General features: G+C 24.1%; 1 protein-coding gene across 1 annotated transcript; it reads right to left on the bottom strand.

Annotated features, from left to right (window-relative positions):
- Window positions 1–6579: 6579 nt before the first annotated feature.
- LOC145843932 (inositol polyphosphate multikinase-like) lies at window positions 6580–20864 on the bottom strand. Its single transcript, XM_082951211.1, has 9 exons — window positions 20695–20864; window positions 19300–19494; window positions 15558–15730; window positions 10474–10555; window positions 9459–9564; window positions 8915–9078; window positions 8502–8544; window positions 7974–8117; window positions 6580–7536 (listed from the first exon to the last, which is right to left on the bottom strand). Exons 1-9 carry the CDS (start codon window positions 20849–20851, stop codon window positions 7419–7421), a joined length of 1182 nt encoding a protein of 393 aa, XP_082807337.1. The 5' UTR covers window positions 20852–20864; the 3' UTR covers window positions 6580–7418.
- Window positions 20865–21341: the final 477 nt, after the last annotated feature.

The following is a 21341-nucleotide window of genomic DNA, read 5'->3' as shown; positions in this document are numbered from 1 at the left end:
ATTGATCTGACGTAAAAGACAATATTAGCATTCTTTGCTTGGATATAATTCAACAGAAGTCAGAGTTAATGTATTGTGGTTTTAATTTGTTAAATAACACAACTATCATCAATCTAATGTAGGTATAAAACTTTGAATGAATACCTTTTAATGAGCCAAATGTTTAATATAATTATCTCTTATCTTATACTGTATACTGTTCTAAACAAGATGTTAAAAAGTATCCGTGGTGTACTCGATAACCGAAAGATTTTTTGTGCATCAGGTCCTAGGACCAAATATTTTGAGCGTACTTTTGTCGTTCAAAAGACTATATGTATATATATACTACAATTAGAGTTTGTTTAACTAACACTAGTTGTATTAAAAGAATTCAAATAAAATCATTTTTTTTTAGAATCGTTAAAACTAATGCATATATATTAAGTTTTTACACAGTTCTACGACTTTGTACTTTATTTATCAAGATGCTTTGCTTTATTTTATGTCAGTCGCTCGCTTACAAAGAGTTTAATAAATTCAACTAAGCTTAAAACAGTCGTTGTTATGAATTAATTCATTAGACTTAAGTTAAAAGCGCTACTAAACTGAAGACTTCTAAAATTTATCAAAGATCCACATCATTTAATAAATCATAACTTATTTTAAATAAGTTATAGTTTTTTAACTAATGTTGCCAAACGTGCTATTAATAAACTATGAGAAATATTTTTGTTTTATTTTTTATAGTATAACCATACAAAGAAATCGAGTCGACTATCAATAGAAACAATAGTTAATATAATGTTAAAATGGAAATAGCTGAAATGGTAAAACTATTTATAATTAAAACGAACAAACTCTTAAAAACAAAAAAGTAATAAACTTTTTAAAGTTCCTGATTTTTGTTTTACCAAGATATTTTATCTATATTTAAAGAAAGTTGATAACTTCAAGCTGGGGTCAAATATAATAGATACGAGACAAAACAAGATACAAAATAGAAATCAATATATAAAAATATTAACTATATGATAAAATCAATCGAGTTAACTAGGTAGTAGTAAAAAGGTTTTAAGATTAAATAACTTTAAACAAAAATCAACTTGTATTTTTTCATATACTCTATTTTTACTATAGATAACTTAAGAGCCTCCTATAGATCTTAAAACAATGATTACTAACCACGTTTACAGTTATAAAATATATAGTTTAATAACAACAAAATGCGGTGATATATTTTAATGATATCTAATACGGTCTTGTAAATAAAAAAAATTTAAAACAAAAACTTCTTGAACTATAAGTATTTAAACTACTACCAAAAAAATGTTTTTTTGATAACCGTTTTACAATAAGTCAGTTTAGTTATGTTTTGTTAATCGAGCTAAAGGTATTTATACACCTGCATACAAGTATACTTGCATTACAAAAACTTTAAAAAATATTTCACTAAAATCTAAAAACTTAACGTCAACGACAAACATTAGGTTGCATAGCTTAGGTAAGAATAAAACAAAAACTACAAAGTTTTAAGATGTAATACTACTTAGGTTGACAAAATAGTACAACCAAAATACATTAATAACTACGTTGCAAGTATTACTATATATAATTAAGCAATAATATTTACTTTTTACAAATCAAAATAATTACTAACTATATCTATATACTTTGTGTTCTAGTATATAAATTTAGAATATTTGTACTGATTGTTTTCATAGAGGTTAATTATTTAGTCAGATTTTGTCAGAAATTAAAAATTAAAAAAAAGGAACAAAAATAAAAACGCTAAACAGCCTAAAATTATTTTCTTGCTGTAATTAAAAAGTAAAACTATTATGAACAAGTCAGTAAAACAGGATACATATTTAGTAAGTTTTATAAAAAAAAAGGTTTTACTGTTGCACAGTAAACGAAGTTTTTTCATTGATCACCAGAAAACAGACATAAAACACAAACATTAGCTTTCATCACTTGCATATACTTTAGCAGTAGTTGAGAACTAAACACTGTAGATGTGTTATAATTTCATCATAACACATCTACGATGGCAATGTAGGTAACATCTTCAACTTCAGGTATCTACTATTTCTAAGATAACTGTTTTAAATAGCCTTATTTAAAAATGTATGAACAGTTATAAGAATCATGAATAGCTGTATGAATCTTGATCTTTGTTTGGGTTGTCATTCTGGTGTTCTTGCTTGCGGTCATGACTGTCTATCCCACCCACACCACCCTAAATCCCTCAATTTAAATTATTCTTTTTAATAAAACTACCGTTTGTTTGTTACGTCACAGTGTAAGCTAAAGAGTGTCTGAAGTTTTATTGCCTAGCTGAAATGGTTAATAGAAAAAAACTAGCTGATTTATATGGTTCGTTTACCAAGTGTTCACAAAGATATATTTTATTTGGTAACACCCGCTCGAAAGTTGAAAACTTATTTAATCTTATCCTTATAAGAAGAATTAATCGTTCCCTGTGGAAAGCTTGTTACGTATGATAATTAATAAATCTAAATTCTGCTGGACATGTATAGAATAGAAACTATAGTTTCAATAAAATTTTTAAAAGTATTTAGAACTGACTCATCAGCTGCTTAAATTAAACTCGTTACATTCATGAAGGCGTGTAGACAAAATATTATACACTGGCAGATGAAACTTTTAAAAGTAGTACATTCATTTTTATTGAGTTTTCTTAAAACAACTAAACGAAACACAATCTTATTATTTGAATTAATCTTATTCATACTCTATACATTTGTAAAAGTAAATAAAGCTAACATTTGCTTGTTTGTCTTCTATTAAAAATATAAAACAAATGATTTTTGTTGTACAATTTAGTTAAAAAAAAGTTGAAAATAAACTAAAGAAATATTTTTTCAAAATAGCAGTTAAATAATTAAAAAAATAAGTTTGTAAATGTAGCTGCAGAATTTTAGAGTTCTCAAGTTTCCTAAGAAATAATTGCATTAAGTAGATTAGATAAATGATCATTGTTAATAAATTGAATTTTACTTTTATCATTTAATAAGAAACTGTTCTAAAATAATTCTTTACTTATCTATTAGACTTAGAGTAACATTAATTAGCAAGAATTTGTGACTAAAATAAAGTAACTTAAGCAATCTATTAAAACAGTTTATCAAAACTAGGATGATTAAAGGCAATTAAAGGTTCGATTTTAGAGTCAATGTTTAATGAAAAATTAAAAAAAAACTTTTATTTTTCTAAATGGAAAAAATTCTTTAAGATTTCTACCGTAAACTATATATGCAAAATGTTGTAGATAAAAGTTTAATTTAAAAACTGTTTTATTGCAACTCAAAACCATAAAAATTAAGTAAACTTAAGTGTATTTGTTGTTTATAGCGAATTTTTTTTAACAAACTTCAGAGTAAATTATAGAAAAAACTACATTTACTTTTGTATTTTCAAATTGCTTAGATATTTTTCATTCGCCAATTAGTTTTTGTTAAAAAAATTTTACTTAAATTAGTACTAAGGAAAAAAAAGCTGAATTTTGTAGTTTTTTATTAAGAATTTATTTATTTTTGTAACTCCAATTTTAGTATAAGGTGATAATACTAATAGAAGAATAAACTAACTAAAACAAAAGCAAGTATTAACAATAAACTTCAAGGTGAAGAATATTAGAAGTTTTTATCAGAAGTATATATTTTATTTTTAAAAGGCTTAGTTTGAAGAGTTTCAATCCTTTTGTTCTAGACCTGGGACCGAAGTAAGGTTTTTGAAAATAAAAATCGTTTAAAGTTGACATGATAATTTTTAAATATTTACTGTAACTAGTTATTAGTTTCATCCAAAATCTTCCAAAGTTTTTAGCTTTAAAAATTTTACTTGGTAAGCTTGATTAAAATTGCCTTTTAGTTTTAGTTTGTTTTGTTAAAAGTTATTTAATTATTGAAGAAACTATATTTATAAATTTCCATGTACTGTTCATAATATATGTACATATATTATTTCAAATAATAGGTATTAAGCATTCCTTTTTTGTTTAATAATTATTTTTCTCGATAAGACATAAAAGGTATCCGTGGTTTGCGGCTCGATAACCGAAAAGTTTTTTCGTGCACCAGGTCCTTAGACCAAATATTTTGAGCGACATTTTTTTGTCGTTCAATAAACTACATGTATATTTTCAGTCTTGTTTTATTTATCTATAGTTCTTAGAAGCTTTATGGTTTTTTTATCATAACAAAGAACTAAAAAAATGCTTTCAAGGGCATGATTACCTAGTAAATGAATAGAAATACAAAAACTTGTTTTAAATAAAAAAAGTTAAATTTCGTTTTCATATTTTTTGCTGCTTATAAAAAAAAGTGTTTTTAAATTTCTAAAAAAAACTCTTATTTGTAGAAATTTATCACAATATTGATTTAGAACAAAACAGCTTTTTAACTTAAATATTTCTTAAAGATTAAAGTAAAATCTTGTTGAAGTATTAAAAACATCAACTAAAGATTAAATTTGACGGCAAATTTTTTACTTTGACATGTTTCAAAATCTTTTATAAAAAACAAGTTGTTTTTTTATTCAACTTTTGTTAATAAACATAACTCGACCCTAATCTACATTCAATGTGCTTTAGTTTATTTAGGCGACGTTATTTAGTGAAATAAACATGCAGGAATTTTTGCTATCTTTGTTGTTGTTTAATCTACTTTATTTTTGAGTTGTTTTTTTTTAAATTAACTATGTTTAAAGTTTTATGAAAATATAAAGTAGAATAATCCATAAATATAACTTATTTTCTTATAAGTTAAAAAAAAAACTTCTTTTAAAAGCTTTGCGTTAGTAGTTTTGATTTTAAATCAACCAAAATAAAAAAGTGGTACTAAAATACTTTTGTAATTAAAAAAATGGGTGCAAATAAAACTTTAGTAAAATGTTTTATTTTGACAACTTTACAGAGATAATATTGATAGTTGGGAAGATTTTTTTGAAGAAATTTACTTTTTTAGTCTTTTTGAAGATTCACTTAAATCAGTGTAAAATGTTGTTTATATTATATATAGTTATTTGCCTTAACTAAAAAAGAATGCTCAATTTACTGGGATGTAAAAATTTACTGGGATTTATATTATATACAAAATTTGATTATGTATAAAATAGTTTTACATACAAAGCCAAAACACTTGAAACTAATTTTTAACTTTGATACTTTTCATAATACAATAATTATTTATGTGTGGGTCTTAATTTTATGAATATCCTGGTAATGAAAGTGTGATTCTTATAAATAATGGTAAAAGAGATTTCTATTTCTAATTTGTTTGTTATTTTTTTGTTACTGTGTCAGATTTAGGATATCTTGTTTAATTTATTTAATTTTTTATTGAAAATTAGAGATAAATGTATAAACTTGATACAAATTTATATTTTTTTGAGTTTCATGTCAAGTTAATTCTACCAAATTTATATAAAACTTTTTATTTTAGTATTGATATATAAATATTTTTAAATATAAACAGTTTTTATTTTCTACTACTTACAGTATTTATTTACTCTAGTTTTTTTATATAGAACTTATTACTACCAATTAGATATTGGTTTATTTGAGTTTGCAACAGCTGATTGTGAGTTCACATTAGTGGCAGTGATCACATGATTGGATTGCTGATGTGTTATTTTGTTGTAGCGCTGGCGGATACTTACTTGGGGATTTGAGCTTCATGATTTTCCCACACTTTGTGGTTTTTAGTGTTGATATTTTAACCTTGTGAGTGTTTGCCAATTGACGTTTCCCAAGGTATTTGTTTTCAGTTAAATAGATAGTTTTTTGTTTTAATTTTTTGGCCAGTTTAATGTTAATTTCAAAAGAGAGGTAGAATTACAGGCGATGACAAATTGCTTGCTTGACCTTCAAAAAGTGTTTATCGTTGTAGACGATAGAGTGAATCTTATGTTTTTCTACCATAAAAATAAAAAAAATGTTTAAATAAAAGCAAATCTTTACACATGTTTACAAGCTGTGTTTATAAAATGTATATTATAAATAAGATAGATCTATAATAGAGTTAGTTTTGTTCTACTTTTGCTTGAGTTAATAGACAAATAATGTTTTTTACATTTAAATGCCAAAACATAACAAATTTTATTTTTAAGATTTATATTCAAGTAGAAGCTTACCAAATATATAGTGAGTAATTTTCTATTGCTGAAATATCTATGCAGTTTCAATTCATTATTATCCTAATCTAACATAAAGAAATATTTCTATTAGTTTAAGTAAATTTTAAACATTGAAATAGTTTATTTTATAAAAAGATATATGATAGAAAAGCTGAAGTTTTTTTTTTTTGGAAAGTTGTAAATAAAAAGTTTACAAATTTCGATTAGTAAAATTAAAAACTTTTTGACTTTGAAACTTCCTATTTTTAACATAAAAGAATGAAAAACAGATTTTTTATTATATTAAACAATACAAGTAGTTTAATATTATTTTAAACCTACTGGTTAATAGTAAAATATGTTAACCATAAAGTATAAATAGACAATTATCTTGTAAAAACAATAAAAAATACAAAGTTTATTCTATAAAGAAGACATATTCACACTAACAATTCACTAATATAACAATTAAAACGATCAGGAATTTAATATTTGGAAATTCTTCAAAATAAGCACTAATAAAAATACTGCATAGAGAACTTAAACACTGGTTTGTAAAAAAAAAACTACTTTTTAGCAGTGAATTTTATACAGTTCCAATAATTATTTCAGTCTTTTTTTGCAGCTAATAAGACCAAAATAAAACTGCATATTAGTAGGAAACTATTCAACAACAAGTCTTATTCATGATGACTATTAAAGTTGGTAAAGCAGTGTTTTTCAGAATCCTTTTTTAAATTATAAAAGTTGTTTAGGAACTAGATATATTGTGTGAACATAGAATATAAAAAGTAACATTTGAATCTCAAAAAATGTGTTTTTCTTCAACCAAAGTCTCCAGACTTAAGTTAAGTTTATAGAAATTAAATTGTTGTTCGATACATTATAGTTATCTATCTTTTAACCTAAACATGATAGAAATAAATTTTGCAGAAATTTCAGATTTTCTTTTATTAATAATTTTGTGGCTAGGGTATGTGAAAATATAGATGATATTTGTGGTTGTTCATAAAATTGTGTCATAAAAGGTAATGGACATCGCCATAAACTTTATAAACATCGCTTTGACTCTTAGGGAAATACACTTGAGTTTAAGATATATTATAGATGATTTCAAATACAAATTTGCAACACATTTAGGCAATATATTCCCGACAAAATCTTACTATGAACTTGTTTAATACCCGCCAACATCTTAAATCTCTTCAATAAACTTTGATGAACAACTTAAGACTCGAAAAAGGCGGGAACAAATTTTACGCGGGAAGTATGAGAGAATAGAGCGAAGCGAGAGAGAATTAGTTGCTGATGTCTTTCAATACCTGCTTGAAATGGTTTATCAGGTTCTGAAGACCGAATATGTAATTTTCGTCGGTTTTGGATGGCTGCTCGTACACATGGGCGAAGTCTATTAACCTGTGAATTTATTTTAACGATACAAAATAATGTTTATAATACCAACTATGTATTTATTTATTACTACTTTACACAATAACCAAGAGAATCAGTTTAAAAGATCGTGTTAGGGTTTTAAGCTTAAAAATTAACTAGTTTATGTCCAGTTGTATAAAGAGATAAATGTATAACAAACTGATCTTAATCAAGGGCATATTAAAAAATGTTAAAAAATTTGATAAAATTTTTCAAGTTTTAAGTTACTAGAAAAATATGTGTAAATTATATTAATTATATAAATATTTAGGATACATAAATGTAGCTTATTTTTTATCTACAAATCCAAATACAAAAAAAAATCGGAACACTTTTATCTAACATCGACGATATCGGGATGAAATAATTTGCAATATGACATCATAATAATCTTAAACTCACAATTATTACGTCACACTTACCTAACATCGACGATATTGGGATGAAACGATTTGTGGTTCATCATCTGGACTTTCCTGCTCAGAGAATTGACAAACCTCTTGTTGGAATCCTGGTTTTTGGAATCCTGATTTTTCTTGTTTTTGCCATCAACTCCTGATGAGTACCTGAAAAGATGAGCATGAAATTTTTTTATTATTTATTATTTTATCAATTTAGCTAATCAAATTAACTAACAATACTTAGTTGTAATTTTTCTAACTGTAGATTCTAAGCACCAAGTCAAAAAGTTTTTTGTAGGCGATTTAAATTTTTACCAGTTTACTTTTTAGAATTCTTAATGTTTTTAAAATTAAGCTCATAAAAGCTTATAATGTTTCCAAAAAAAAAACTTTAAAAAGGTATAATGTACTGGTGCAATTTTTTTTTGATCACTAGTTTTCATAAAAAACTAAATATGTAATACTAGCCAAAGAAAAACAACAACTAGTTTGAGCTTTTATTGTTATAAAGATATTAAAGTATTTTAACTCATAAAATAAAATACAAACCCAGATTCGTCTCCACTTGCTTTCGGCTTCTTACCATCAGATTCTGTTTTTATTGTTCTATTAATAACGAACAGCAGTATTAAAACACATTTACTTAAAACTAATACCCTAAGAATAAGTTTATTTATATTAATTAAGTATAACACTAGAATTAAAATTAATGAAACATGTAGAACTTTTTGTGAAAAAACATAAAATAAAAAGTAGTTTTTAGAGTAAATCTTGTAAAAATTTATGTTTAATAAATTCTAATTGCACTTATAACCCATAAAAATATATAAACTATGTTTGAAATAAAAAATATCTGATTTCAAAAAATTTTAAATTAAAAAAATTCCGTTTCTAATATTATTTTATAAGCACGTATAAAAAATGCTGCAAGTTGTAAATTAAAAGTTTTCTGATTTACCAACCTGATGAAACAAGTAGTTCGCTGAAGTTTTCCAAATATTTGCTTGCGTCATCATCTTTTGACGTCATAAACTGATCGCTTGTGACGTCATCACTGTCGGAGGAGTGGCAAGAAGGAAATTCTCCTTCGTAGACGAGAAGGAGCGATGAAGCGTAAAATTGAAATCTGGCCAATCAAATAAGAGTATTTAAAACATGAACTTAAAACAATAAGTAGGATTTGCGACGAATTCTTTACTATACCATACAAAATATTTTATTAAAAAGAGTCCTAGATTTATAATTTTACTTTAATACACCAAGTTGAAGATTTAGTTATAAGCAATACAGCTAGACTAGAGTTAAATGTTTAAAAAATTAATTTAATAATAACTTCTTACAACAAGTAATAATGAAACTATAAACCTAATTCTTCAAACTGGTATATCTATTGTTATTGTATCTTCAACTTTCTTGTTAAAAAACTCTTAATTAAAAACTAAAAACCTCATTATATAGATTTTGAATTAACTATTATTTTTTTACTTATTTTATTATAATAACAACCTAGTTTGTGATTCGAACCAATTAAGGATTAATTGAAGTCTGTGGATGAAAGATTTTATTATGTACTTTTTCCAAGATGTATTTCCAGATAAAAACAATTTGAGACCTGCGGAAATAATAATTATTTATTAAAATTTTTTTTCTAAAGCAAAACATAATAGGGTTTAAAATAAAAATATATAAACTTTTGAATTTTTTGTTGAGTAAAATATTTATCTATTTATTGTGGTATTTATATTTATTTAAACTAGTTAGAAAAAGTATTTATTTCATTAACAATATAAATATATAAAACTAAACTGAATGTATGAATTTACGTGACTAGTTTTCAATTTAAAAAAGTTTTTAGATTAAATTAAGTATTGTTTCTACAATAATTTGTTGCTAACAAAAAAATAAACCAATTGGTACAATTTTATAACTTTCAATTTTAGAATATGTTTATCAAAAATACAATGCTGTTTTTATTAAACACTTCTTGAATTAAAAACTAAAAACTAACAAATTCCAGTTATTCAGTTTAAACTTTGAGGTTTTAAGTAAAACAAAACTTTCAAAGCTATGAAATAAATGTCAAAAATTGTTATATTAAATTTTAAAGTTTATACATTACAGTAAGCTAAAAAAAAACACCTAAAATTTTTATTTATGTATAAAAACTAGCTCATAAGTTATAATATTTATACAGCTTGAGAAAGATAAAAGAAAAATTTGTTTATTTTTGCTATGGACAACAATAGTATACACAAGTTATACATACAGTAAGTAAATAGTAGCTATTGTAAAAATGGTTCATTTTGAAGCTTAAATGCATTTCATATAAAGTAGAAACCAAATTTTCAAATGTAAATTCAAAAAATTTAACAAGTGAATTTTTGTTTAGTTTTTTGGTAATTAATAAAATACATACTATCATGAGCATGTTTCTTAACAAAAATTGTTATAAATATAACCTTAGATAAATCAAATATTATATATAAAAAAAAAACTAAATATACAAAGTTTTAAAACCAACCGTCAGTAATTTGATCTTTTTTTAAAGATCTTCCATAATGTTTGTCGTAATAAGTAGCTTTGTTCTTATCTTTTCCAGATATCTGAAAAAAAAAATGTTTAATTAACAGTTTTAATTTTGTGCTTTTTTTATTTACAAAAAGGTACTAAGATTGTAAAAAGTCATATTAGTATTTAAAGAAAAAAAGTTAAAACAAACTTTAGCAGAAATTATCATTAACATGATTAATTATTATCTTACTAAATCCTAAGAACTTAATAGTTTTATATTGTTGGCATTTTACTTTTTATCTATTTATTTTAGTTTATACGTTTTGTAGATTAAAGTTCACTCAAATATAGACATTACCAAACGCATGGTTGCATAATATATCAATCGGCTTTATTAACTTGTATAATATGTTACTAATAACAATGAGACAATTTTAAATTTTATTAAATTATAAAATTGGCTTTAATAACTTGTATAACATGTTCAGGGTTGCCACTGTTTTTTTCAAAAGTTTTTACAGGTTTTCCAAATTTATTCCAGGTTTTTAAAAGTACACATTTTTGGGTTATTTTTAGTTTTAAGTTAAGTTTAAGGTAAGAAACTGTTTTAAATGGTATAAAAACATTGAAAAGATACTATAAAGCTACTTAAAATGTGTTTTTTAATAAAAAAAATATGTGATGATGACCAAAAATTATTTTTATGATAGATTTTTAGTTTCAAATCAAAATTTCAATACTTTCATATTAAAAGTTTTAAAATTACAGGTTTTTTTAGTGATTATTATTCAAATTTCCAGGTTTTTTTTTTTTAATGTTTCAAACACCAGGTTTTTTTTTTGTCTAAACTGTCAAATTCCAGGTTTCAAGGTAAAGTGGCGACTCTGCATGTTACTGTGAACCAGTGGCGACGCCATGTATTTTTGTTAGGGGAAAATTCACAAGTGTTAAGAAAAACCCTTTATATGATATTTTATAAAACTAAGACAAAAATGCTTCAAATACAACAAATAGGTTTTTAAAAATAGTTTATAAAAAAATATCTTAAACAGTTTTATAATGTTGTAATAGGGTAAATATGCACAAAGACACTTTTCAACGAAGGGTCACTTTTGCAAGAAGGGTCATTTTCGCACGAGAGGTCACTTTTGCAAGAGTAAAATTAAAGCTGATATAAAAAAACCAATGAGTAAGGAGTAAAAGTGATAATGAAAAAAAAAGAAGTTAGTTTGAAAATAATAATAAGTAAATAAAAGTTAACGACCAAGGGTAAGGGTAGTAGTTATAGTTAAAAATAAATTAAAAAAGTTTAAACCCGTGCAAAATTTCCTTTGTGTAAAAGTGTCTTCGTGCATATTTGACACCTACCCAATCATAACAAGTAAGTTTTTTACAATGCTCTACCCCACGCAACATAAACTACTTTAAACACTTGAAATTGCTTACGTTGCTCAGTACCTTTATGACGTAATCACGCGTCATTACTTAACTTATTTAATTTTAACTTGCGTTAGGTGACGATTATCGAAGTAAATTTACGTTTATTTTTATTAAATAGGTTAAAAAAGGTGGTTTTAAGTTAGATTTATGCTTCAAATATGATATTCAAATGCAACCTCGACTTCCAAAAAATTTTAATTGAAGTCATAAATGAGTAGATGGAAAATATATTTTTTCCAAAGTCTACTTCTAAAAAATTTAAAAAAGATGACGTTTGCAAAATATAACAATACTGAGAGTATAAATAATAACATAAATATTATTGATAAGGCTACCAAAAATAAAATTCTATTAGTAGATTATTACAAACAATTATGATTAATAGCTTAATGTAAGTAATTTTTTAAGACTTCAAAACAAAACTTTTCATCTGCTTTATTTTTACTACGTCACAGTATTTATATATTAAAACTACTTATATAAATTCTATGACCAAACACGGGTTGAACAATAAAGATATTACAATTACAATTGAAATTTAATTTTTTGATAAAATTAATGTTTTCACGAATTAGATTATTTCGGCTAAATGTAACATCATCTTAGCTTAAAAAAGTAATTACTAAAAAGAGTAAATTTTACAAGGATATACAAAAAAATGAACACAAATAGTATAAAATCATTTAGTGAAAATAAAACTAAACAAAAAACAAAGCAAAAACACAATTTAAGAAAGAAAACTTTATAAAGTTAAAACTTTATGTGATTTAAACTTTTGTTATAAGTAATTTTTACTTTTAAAGTATTAAATTTAATAATATACTTTACCAACACAAATTTAAGTTTTAGTTTTAATATTTTTCCATGGTAAAACTAATGACCAAAAAATTTTTATTATAATGAACTACAGCTTAATTATGATTTATATCAAAATATAAATTTATAGAACTTCACTATGGACTGTTTTTATCAGAATTCATAAGCTCAAAATAAAAATGCACAATAATAAAGGAGTGGCAATCTGAAAGATAAATAATAAACAAATACAAAGAAAACAAAAAGATTAAATGAGAAATAACGCTTAACAACAAGAAATAAAATAAATATATAAATAAGCCACAGTGATATCACTATTTGTGATTTGAAATCAAACAAAAGCAATAGTTGAAAAAAAATATACTTTATAGTTTTAAAGTAACTTTTCTTTTGAATTTAGGAATAAAATTTATACAACAAAAAATTTAATTTAAAAAACTAAACTCCAAACTTCGTATTAATAAAGGTTTATCCTGTAATTTATACTTCAGACTGATATTAATTTACATCAATAAAAATTAAAGCATATAGTCATTCATGTACGATTTTCTCATTGGAATTAAATTCTCATAAAGTCCTGAAACTTTAAAAGGACCGCAAAACCAAAATCAATTATCTTCTGTCGAGCAAATATTGTTTTTATTCAAAAATAGCTCTAATAAATATTTAGTCTTAAATTGTCTATTAAAAATACATCATATTTATATATTATAACTTTGAAATTATAAAATATAAATAGAAAGCTGATTATATATAAAATTCCTTTTAAAAGTTTTGTTTTTCAACTCAATATAAAGGTATTCTAAAAAAAATGTGTCAAAGTAATGTTTAAGTTTTATAGCTTTATGAAATAAATAAACAAGTAAAGTATTGCTTTTAAGGGAAGTCTAAAATACAGAATTAAAAAACGATGACTACAGCTTATTTTTATTTATAGATTTTTAAATAAGTTTTTTTATTATTATTTTCTAAACAGAACATTTGCAAAGATAATAGATTGAATTTTATTTAAAAATAAATGTTAATTTTATAAAATTGATAGCCGTAAAAAGGAAGTATATGTAAATTTCTTAATTCAAAAGTTGTATGTAAATTAAATACTTGGGTTTAATGTAGCTTTTAATAAAGCTTTACAACTTAAATGTTTAGAATACATTTAAAAAAAACCTTAAATGTTAATTTTATTTTTTTGTAAACTTTTGTAAGTATTATTTATTTAACATTTAAGTATGGTATATTAAATAAAAAAAAATCTTGAATTTTTGGTAGCTTAAATGCAAAGGTATATTTAACTTTTTTTTATTTTTATAAATGGTTTTTACCTAATTTAAACAATCTACAGATTTTTCAATAGATTGCGCTTTTCCATTTTCATAAGTAGCATTGAAATGTTTTTTAAATACTATTATAAATAAATTTAAAAACTTATTTGTTATGAAAATATGAACCGAAGAACATGTTATTTGTTTAAAATACTTAAAACCTGAACATAATTAAAAAATTGAAGGCTTTGTTGAAATGATGAACTTGGTACTAGCTTGCTAGTTCATAACTGTTTATATATTATTTTGTTTTACTTATTTTTGCCAAAGCAAAGTCCTTTTTTTTTTTATGAAATTAATTTAACTGCCTCCCAATATACTACAAATTAACAAAACCTTATTCCAACTTATTGTTACAATAAGATAGTACTCTTCAATTTCTACAGTAGGAATGTAGTATAGTTGTCAACTTATTCTAAGAGAACACGATCAAAGATTAAAGAAAACTATTTAAAAAATCATATTTATACATCAAAGCTTTTCCGAGATAAACTTGTCTTTTTAATTTTTTATCAAAACTATTGTTTTTTAAAACAGACTGTGAGAGGAAAACATTTTAATAAAAAATTATATATTCAGTAATTAACATTCACCCTTATCCGAAGAAATTCAACTTAATATTTGGGCGGATATTTTTTCCTTGAAATAAGAAATGAAAATTATAAAGTTATACTATGTACAATATGATTATGTACAGTTATACTTACAAAATATAAATAATAACCTAACTATATTTTCTAATTTTTATTATTAGTTTATTACAAACCCCGTACCCTAACAACTGGAACCCAAATCGATTTTAGGCAGATATTTGCTCATTTCGGATAAAAAAATTAAAACCATATAGTTACTTCAACAAACCACAAAGTAAGGTTTACTAATTACAGTATGATCTTGTAAAAATATATCTAGAAACAACAACTATAAACTTTTATGAAAAGTGTATACCAACCCGACTTCGCCCCTGGGTGGATATTTGCTCAATTCAAAAAGAACAAAACAACATACGTAAATACAATGAACCACAACAAGTACTAACTTTCTAATTAAACATATTTTTTATTAACAAATCCTTATCTCTAACAGTTGGAATCCGACTTCACCCCTCGGTGGATACTTATTCACTTCAGATAGAAACGATAACGAAGACACCACAAAATATAAAAACTTTTAACAAAAAACAACTTGCATACCTACAACTAATATCAAAACATAATTTACTCTCATTCCAAGTAACTGAAACGCGACTTCGCTCCGGGGCGGGTACTTGCTTATTTCAGATAAAAAACAAAGATACCACAAAATATTAAAACATTTAACAAACAACAACTTGCATATCAACAATTTAAAAAAAAAACATAAAATACCCTAATTCCAAGTAATTGAAATCCGATTTCGCTTCGTGGTGGATATTTGCTTATCTCAAATTAAAAAAAAAATCTTACAGTATGACTAGTGATCACAAACAGTTGTATATATAAACCATAACATACTTTTTAAACTAACAAATACTTACCCTCATTCCAAGTAGCTGAAATCCTACTTCGCTCCGTGGAGGATACTTGCTCATTTCCGACTTCTTCTTCTCAGCACTCGCTTCCGGATCGTAAGTGACTCTCCCCATCTTAATGTCGATGATGGAGGGATTCTGAAACCTCTTACATACATCTTCGAGCTTCAGGTAGGAATCTGTGAAAACAAATTAGTAAATAAATAAATAAATATATATATATATATACAAGTCAACTAGTTTTAAATCTAAAGGGTTCCGAATTATTTTTGGAAGCATCTTATAGTTTCAGGTAAGTGTCTGTCATTTAAATACTTACATATAAAATTAAATAAGATTTTAGTTCTAAAATTCCTTGGATACATCTTCCAATTTTAGGTAGAAATCTGCTGAGAAATAAATTTAAATAAATAAACAAATTGTTTGTTAAAACTTTTGCATACATCTTCTAGTTGGAGGTAAAAGTCTGCTAGGTTTATTTAAAAAGTATAATATATACAAGTAAAATATATATTATAAATAAAACAGTACAGTTTTTTTGATATAGTTGTTTAAGTAACATTTAGAGATTACTTTCTTGAAAATATTAAAAAAAAAGAGACTCTGAAATCTTTTATACAAAATTTCAAGCTTTTTAATTATATTTATAAAATAATATTTATTAAGCTACTGAAGAATTTTAGCTGCATAGAGTAATTTTGAAAACAAATGTATAAAAATACAAAAAATATTATAAACGCAATATCAATGAAAAAATAATGAGCCCTGTAAAATTTAATAGCTTGAGGAAGGTATTATTTGTTAAAATATTTATATAAACCTGCATATAAATAAGTATGCTCAAAAAAAAAACAACCAGTAATGTGCTATAATCAAATATATGAGTTGGATAGAGTAACTAAAAAAAAATAGAGAATTCATAAAACTTTTTTAGTATGAGTTTAAACTTTAAGAGAATAAATTAAAACTGTATAAACAACAAACTTAGCCTCATAATAACTTGCACGAAACTATTATTAAAGTTATAATAAATTTCTATACTAGTTTGCTAATTCTTTAATTCAGTTTAAAACAGGAATATAAAAATGAAATAATTTTTAAACTTTCCATATGTTTCAGAATAAAATAAATACAGATGCTTTTTTTATTATTAAAGAAAATATCAATTAATTTTGAATATTAAAACATAAGTTTTGATAATACACGAGTTTTAAATGTTTCAGTTTTCATTGAAATTTAGCTACATTCTAAAATAAATTGAAAACAGTTTATTAAACACATTAGTGAAGTCATAAACACTAAACAGGATATATATGATTAAATTAGAACTGTAAGTACTTCTTTATATAATATAGTTTTCTTATGATATTCTTAGTAAGTAGTTTTTTTTCTATTTTAGCAACAGTTTAAAGATTTTATTTTAAATTTTTTTTGACTTCTTCTATAAAAACAACGTGACTTTGAGAAATATTTTGCTAAGTGGTCAAAAATTCAACAAAAAATTTTATATGAGAAATATTATTTAACCTCCCATTAAATAATATAACAGCTGACTGACTATTAATAACTTAAAAAAAAACAAATAACAAAAGGATGACTAATAACAAAAAATAACTAAGTTCAAATACTATCAGTATTTTCTAAAAGTCTTTGTTTATATTATATGTAGGGGTTAAAAACAAAAATTAGCAATTTTAAGAGCTTACAAATATTTCAAATAAAAGAATTAAATATATAAAACACAGTATTATACTAAAAAGACATTTAAGAGTATAATTATTATTTACTTTAATGTGTAGGTGTGTTTGAGTGAATTAAAACTTGTGACCAAAAGTATAAAAAACAGGTGATTTATTACTTTATAGTAGTCAAATTTGAACATTTAAAAGTATTCAAAACTAGTAACGTAAAAAAGGAATGTAAAAGAACTTTTTGAAAACTTAATTAACATGTATATTTTCATAACAATGTTTGTCAACAACTATTTTATAAAATAGTTAGTGTACTGATTATGCTTTAGTACTAGTAACTTAACGCCTATTTATCGTTGAAAAACTTCTTGGTTCAAAATTTATAAAGGTGCAAACTAAATTATTTGCATATAGTTTTTAAATGTCAAGCAATTTCAAAACTTATGAGCATTATGAATTGTCAAATTGAAGTCAAAAAATTGTACAAGTCAAAAAATAATTTATTAGCTTCAGGAGCTTTATTTCCATCATTACAAACAGTAATTATACTAATTGCATTGAACTTTTTACGCTACAACTCACAAAAACATAATTAATTGTTTAAAAGTATTTATGTAGTTAAGTTAATTGGAAAACAAGTCATGTTATTTTATGAAAAATAAGGTAAAACTAAACTTTTAAGTAAGTTGAAAAATTCAGAAAAATTAAGTAACCTGAAAATAGTATTTATTTTCCTCAGTTTAAAACAGCACTAATTTCTTTTTAAAATATTTTCTTTCTCTTTTAATAATAAAATAATCTAATATTTACCATAAAAATGTGTAAGTAAACTAACTGCTTCTCTAATTTAATTATAGAACAAACTATAAAAATGTTTGTTTGATTAAAATATTCATTTTTGTAGCCTAAAAAGATAAAAACCATATAGACTTAATAGGTAAAACAAATATTTTATTTATTTTATAAACATTTGGTCAAACCATGAGCACATTGAATTTATAAAAATAGCAATTAATTGTGGTAACTAATAAAAAAAATTACTACTGCATAAATCAAAACAGTCAGCTCTAAATGTTTACTTTATTTATTGTAAACTATTTCACATACCATTTTTAAACACCTAGTTGAATCAACAGATTTTTTAGATGGGGTAAAATTACAGCTACACATGTTTTTAAACATATACCTAGTATATTTTTCTTATTAGCACCTAAAGATACAAAAATTCATTAAATAAACTTATATGTTTATATGTTATTAATTATAATTAACTTATTAATAACTTACAAACATTCTTATATCATAATTTTCACAAAACAGTAGTGAACTCAAATTTTATACCATGTAGGCGTAACTGACAAGTTATATTGGACTTTTAATACTTACAGTAAACTTATTTTTATTTGTGTACTTTAAACTACTACAAAATATACAACAAACCTATTTATATAATATCTTCAACATAATTATAAAATTTAATTTAGTTAGGAAAAAGAATGCCTAAAAAAAGTTAAAGCACGGAAATTTTTTATTTAAATTAGAAGTTAAATTTTCAATTTAAATACTACTTTTACAATCTTAGCTTTCTAATAACTTATAACCACTGTGATTTTATTAGACTTCACATACAAAGCTAAACCCCTAACAAATCTAGCAAGTCATAATCATAGTCATTATGTCAAGAGGACACATGTAGTTGTTTGTATTATATTATTTTTTTTTTAGAAACATATATTTCAAAATGTTATATTTGATGTAGAACATTATAGTTTTTCATTTCAAAAAATATAGCTAGCTCACATAGAACTACTTTGTTTTTCAAAAAATAACAAAATTAGAAAACTTTTATAGAATTAATAAAAAGTGACCAGAACAGTATAGCTGAGAAAGGTCGAAGTGTAAAAGGAATACAAGTTTTTCCATAAAACACACCGTAAAGATATTATAAAAGAAAGTTTTAATTACTTAATTGTAGCTAGTAAGATCATTTGGATTGACTGAAGGATGATTTGTTTATTTGATTTCATTTTATCAATGTACAAACCATAATAACTCACAACTAGTAGAATCAGCAGGTTTGACAGATGGAGACCAAAACCCTAACAATTTAGGCAGGAAAGGTCTCAACGTCAGCAGAACAGGGTCTTTACTCTCCTCATCAAAAGCTCTCTGATAAAACTCTTTCTCCTTTTTACCCCTGGGAGGAGGTGGAAGTGGTTTGTATATTGATCCATCGTTGTGTTGGAGCATACCTTTTTAAAAGAAAATAACTTTTGAAATATCAGTAAAATAAAGGATTGATGTCATTTATTGTAAAAAATTCATAGGGAAAGTTAGTTGTGTTAAAGCATATCTTAAGATAAATATTTTTAGAGAACTTGCAATTTGTTTATTAAATTCATTTACATAGTGTGTTTATTATTAGCAGTGGTTTGGTATTTACGGGGTTGCCACTCGTTTTTTAAAGACTTTCCAGGTTTTCCAAATTTCTTCCAGGTTTTCAAAATTAGCGGTTTTTGGGTCTATTTATAGTTTAGAGTTAAGTTAAAGGTAAGAAACTGTGTTAAGTAGTATAAAAACATTGAAAAGATATTGTAAAGCTATTTTAAATCAGTTTTTTAATAAAAAAAAATTGATGATAACAAAAAATTTTAGTTGTATGATAGATTTTTTGAGTCTAATCAAAATTTTACTACTGTACATGTGAAAATTGTTAAAATTCCAAGTTTTCCAGGTTTTTTTAGTGATTTTTGTTTCGAATTCCAGGTTTTCAGGTAAAGTGGCAAGCCTGTAATTAGATTGATAAATTTGTTCAAAAAACTAATTGTGAACAATAACTTAGGTTGTTTTAATCTCATATATTAATACATTTTGTAAGATATAATGGTAATTAGTTCTTGAAAAAGTATTTCTTTTACAACTGCTGTTCTTACAAAATAGACAAAACAGTCATCCTTTCTATATTTTTAAACAAATATAATTCATAGTTTTATAGATGTATTTATTTTTAATAAAGCACATAATTTATTTCATATTACACTCATAATATCAGTTAATATTACTTACAAATTAATATAATCTTGTTTAAACTTAAGATTCTACTCATATATACTTGCCAATAATCTCATAGTAGAGATTGATTGTACTTTTATTTTCAAAGCTGATAAAAAAATTCAAAGTAACAAATATTCAAAGTCTTTAATTAATTATATGAAGATGTTTACACTTACTAAAAATGCATGTTTGTATATTACACTAATTTAACTACTTTATTTTCAATAAATTGACCAAAAGTAATTACGTTTTAAAAATTAATAAATAATACTTAAAATAAACTGACCTATATCAAGTAGTTTACACTTACTTAAAATATATGCTTGTATATTACACCAATATTTTATATCAAAATATGTTAATAAACTATTTAAATATTTTATCTTAAATAAACTGACCAATACCAAGTTTTCCTTCCCCGTACCGATGTCCAGCAACTTGATGGGGCAGGGGCTTGCAACCTTTTGGTAACTCAGGAGGGTCGGTTGGTGTTTTGGGTGGTTTCAGTGGTTCCGCGTGACCACTAGGCAGTTCAGGAGGTTTTAAAGTGCTCATATTGTGTTTTATATAAAACTGTTTTATTATTTGAATGTTTATTAAAAAAGCTTCAAATACCGTTTGTATAATAGGTTGAAAAAAACTTAATGCAAAACTTATAAACAACTTTATATATGTTTTTACTGACTAAAAATTTTCTTTTTAAACATATTGCAATTCTTATATGTAAAATGCAAAAAAACAAACTAATCATTTAATGTTATGTGTAAAAACTGCAAAGCTAGGCAATTAATTTAATATTTTACTTATAAATTTTTTATAACATTAGTTAATTTTTTTTTATTTAGAAAAGAGTTATTATATATATCTAACAAATTAGAAAACACAAATTAAGACTCTTACAAAACTTTTCTTCAAAATTTAGTTATTTTTTCTACATTTTTAACCACATTCTGCACTTATTTATTCATGAAAGCACTTAAGCAACAGTATAATAAAATATATTCATAAATTTTAATTGATTGTTTCTTTTCACAAAAGGTTACAA

Source organism: Thalia democratica, chromosome 9 (genome assembly GCF_965202585.1).
Source record: "Thalia democratica chromosome 9, ktThaDemo2.hap1.1, whole genome shotgun sequence".
Taxonomy (NCBI): domain Eukaryota; kingdom Metazoa; phylum Chordata; class Thaliacea; order Salpida; family Salpidae; genus Thalia; species Thalia democratica.
The sequence above is the reverse complement of the archived record's forward strand: the minus strand, read 5'-3'. Positions and strand labels throughout refer to the sequence as shown.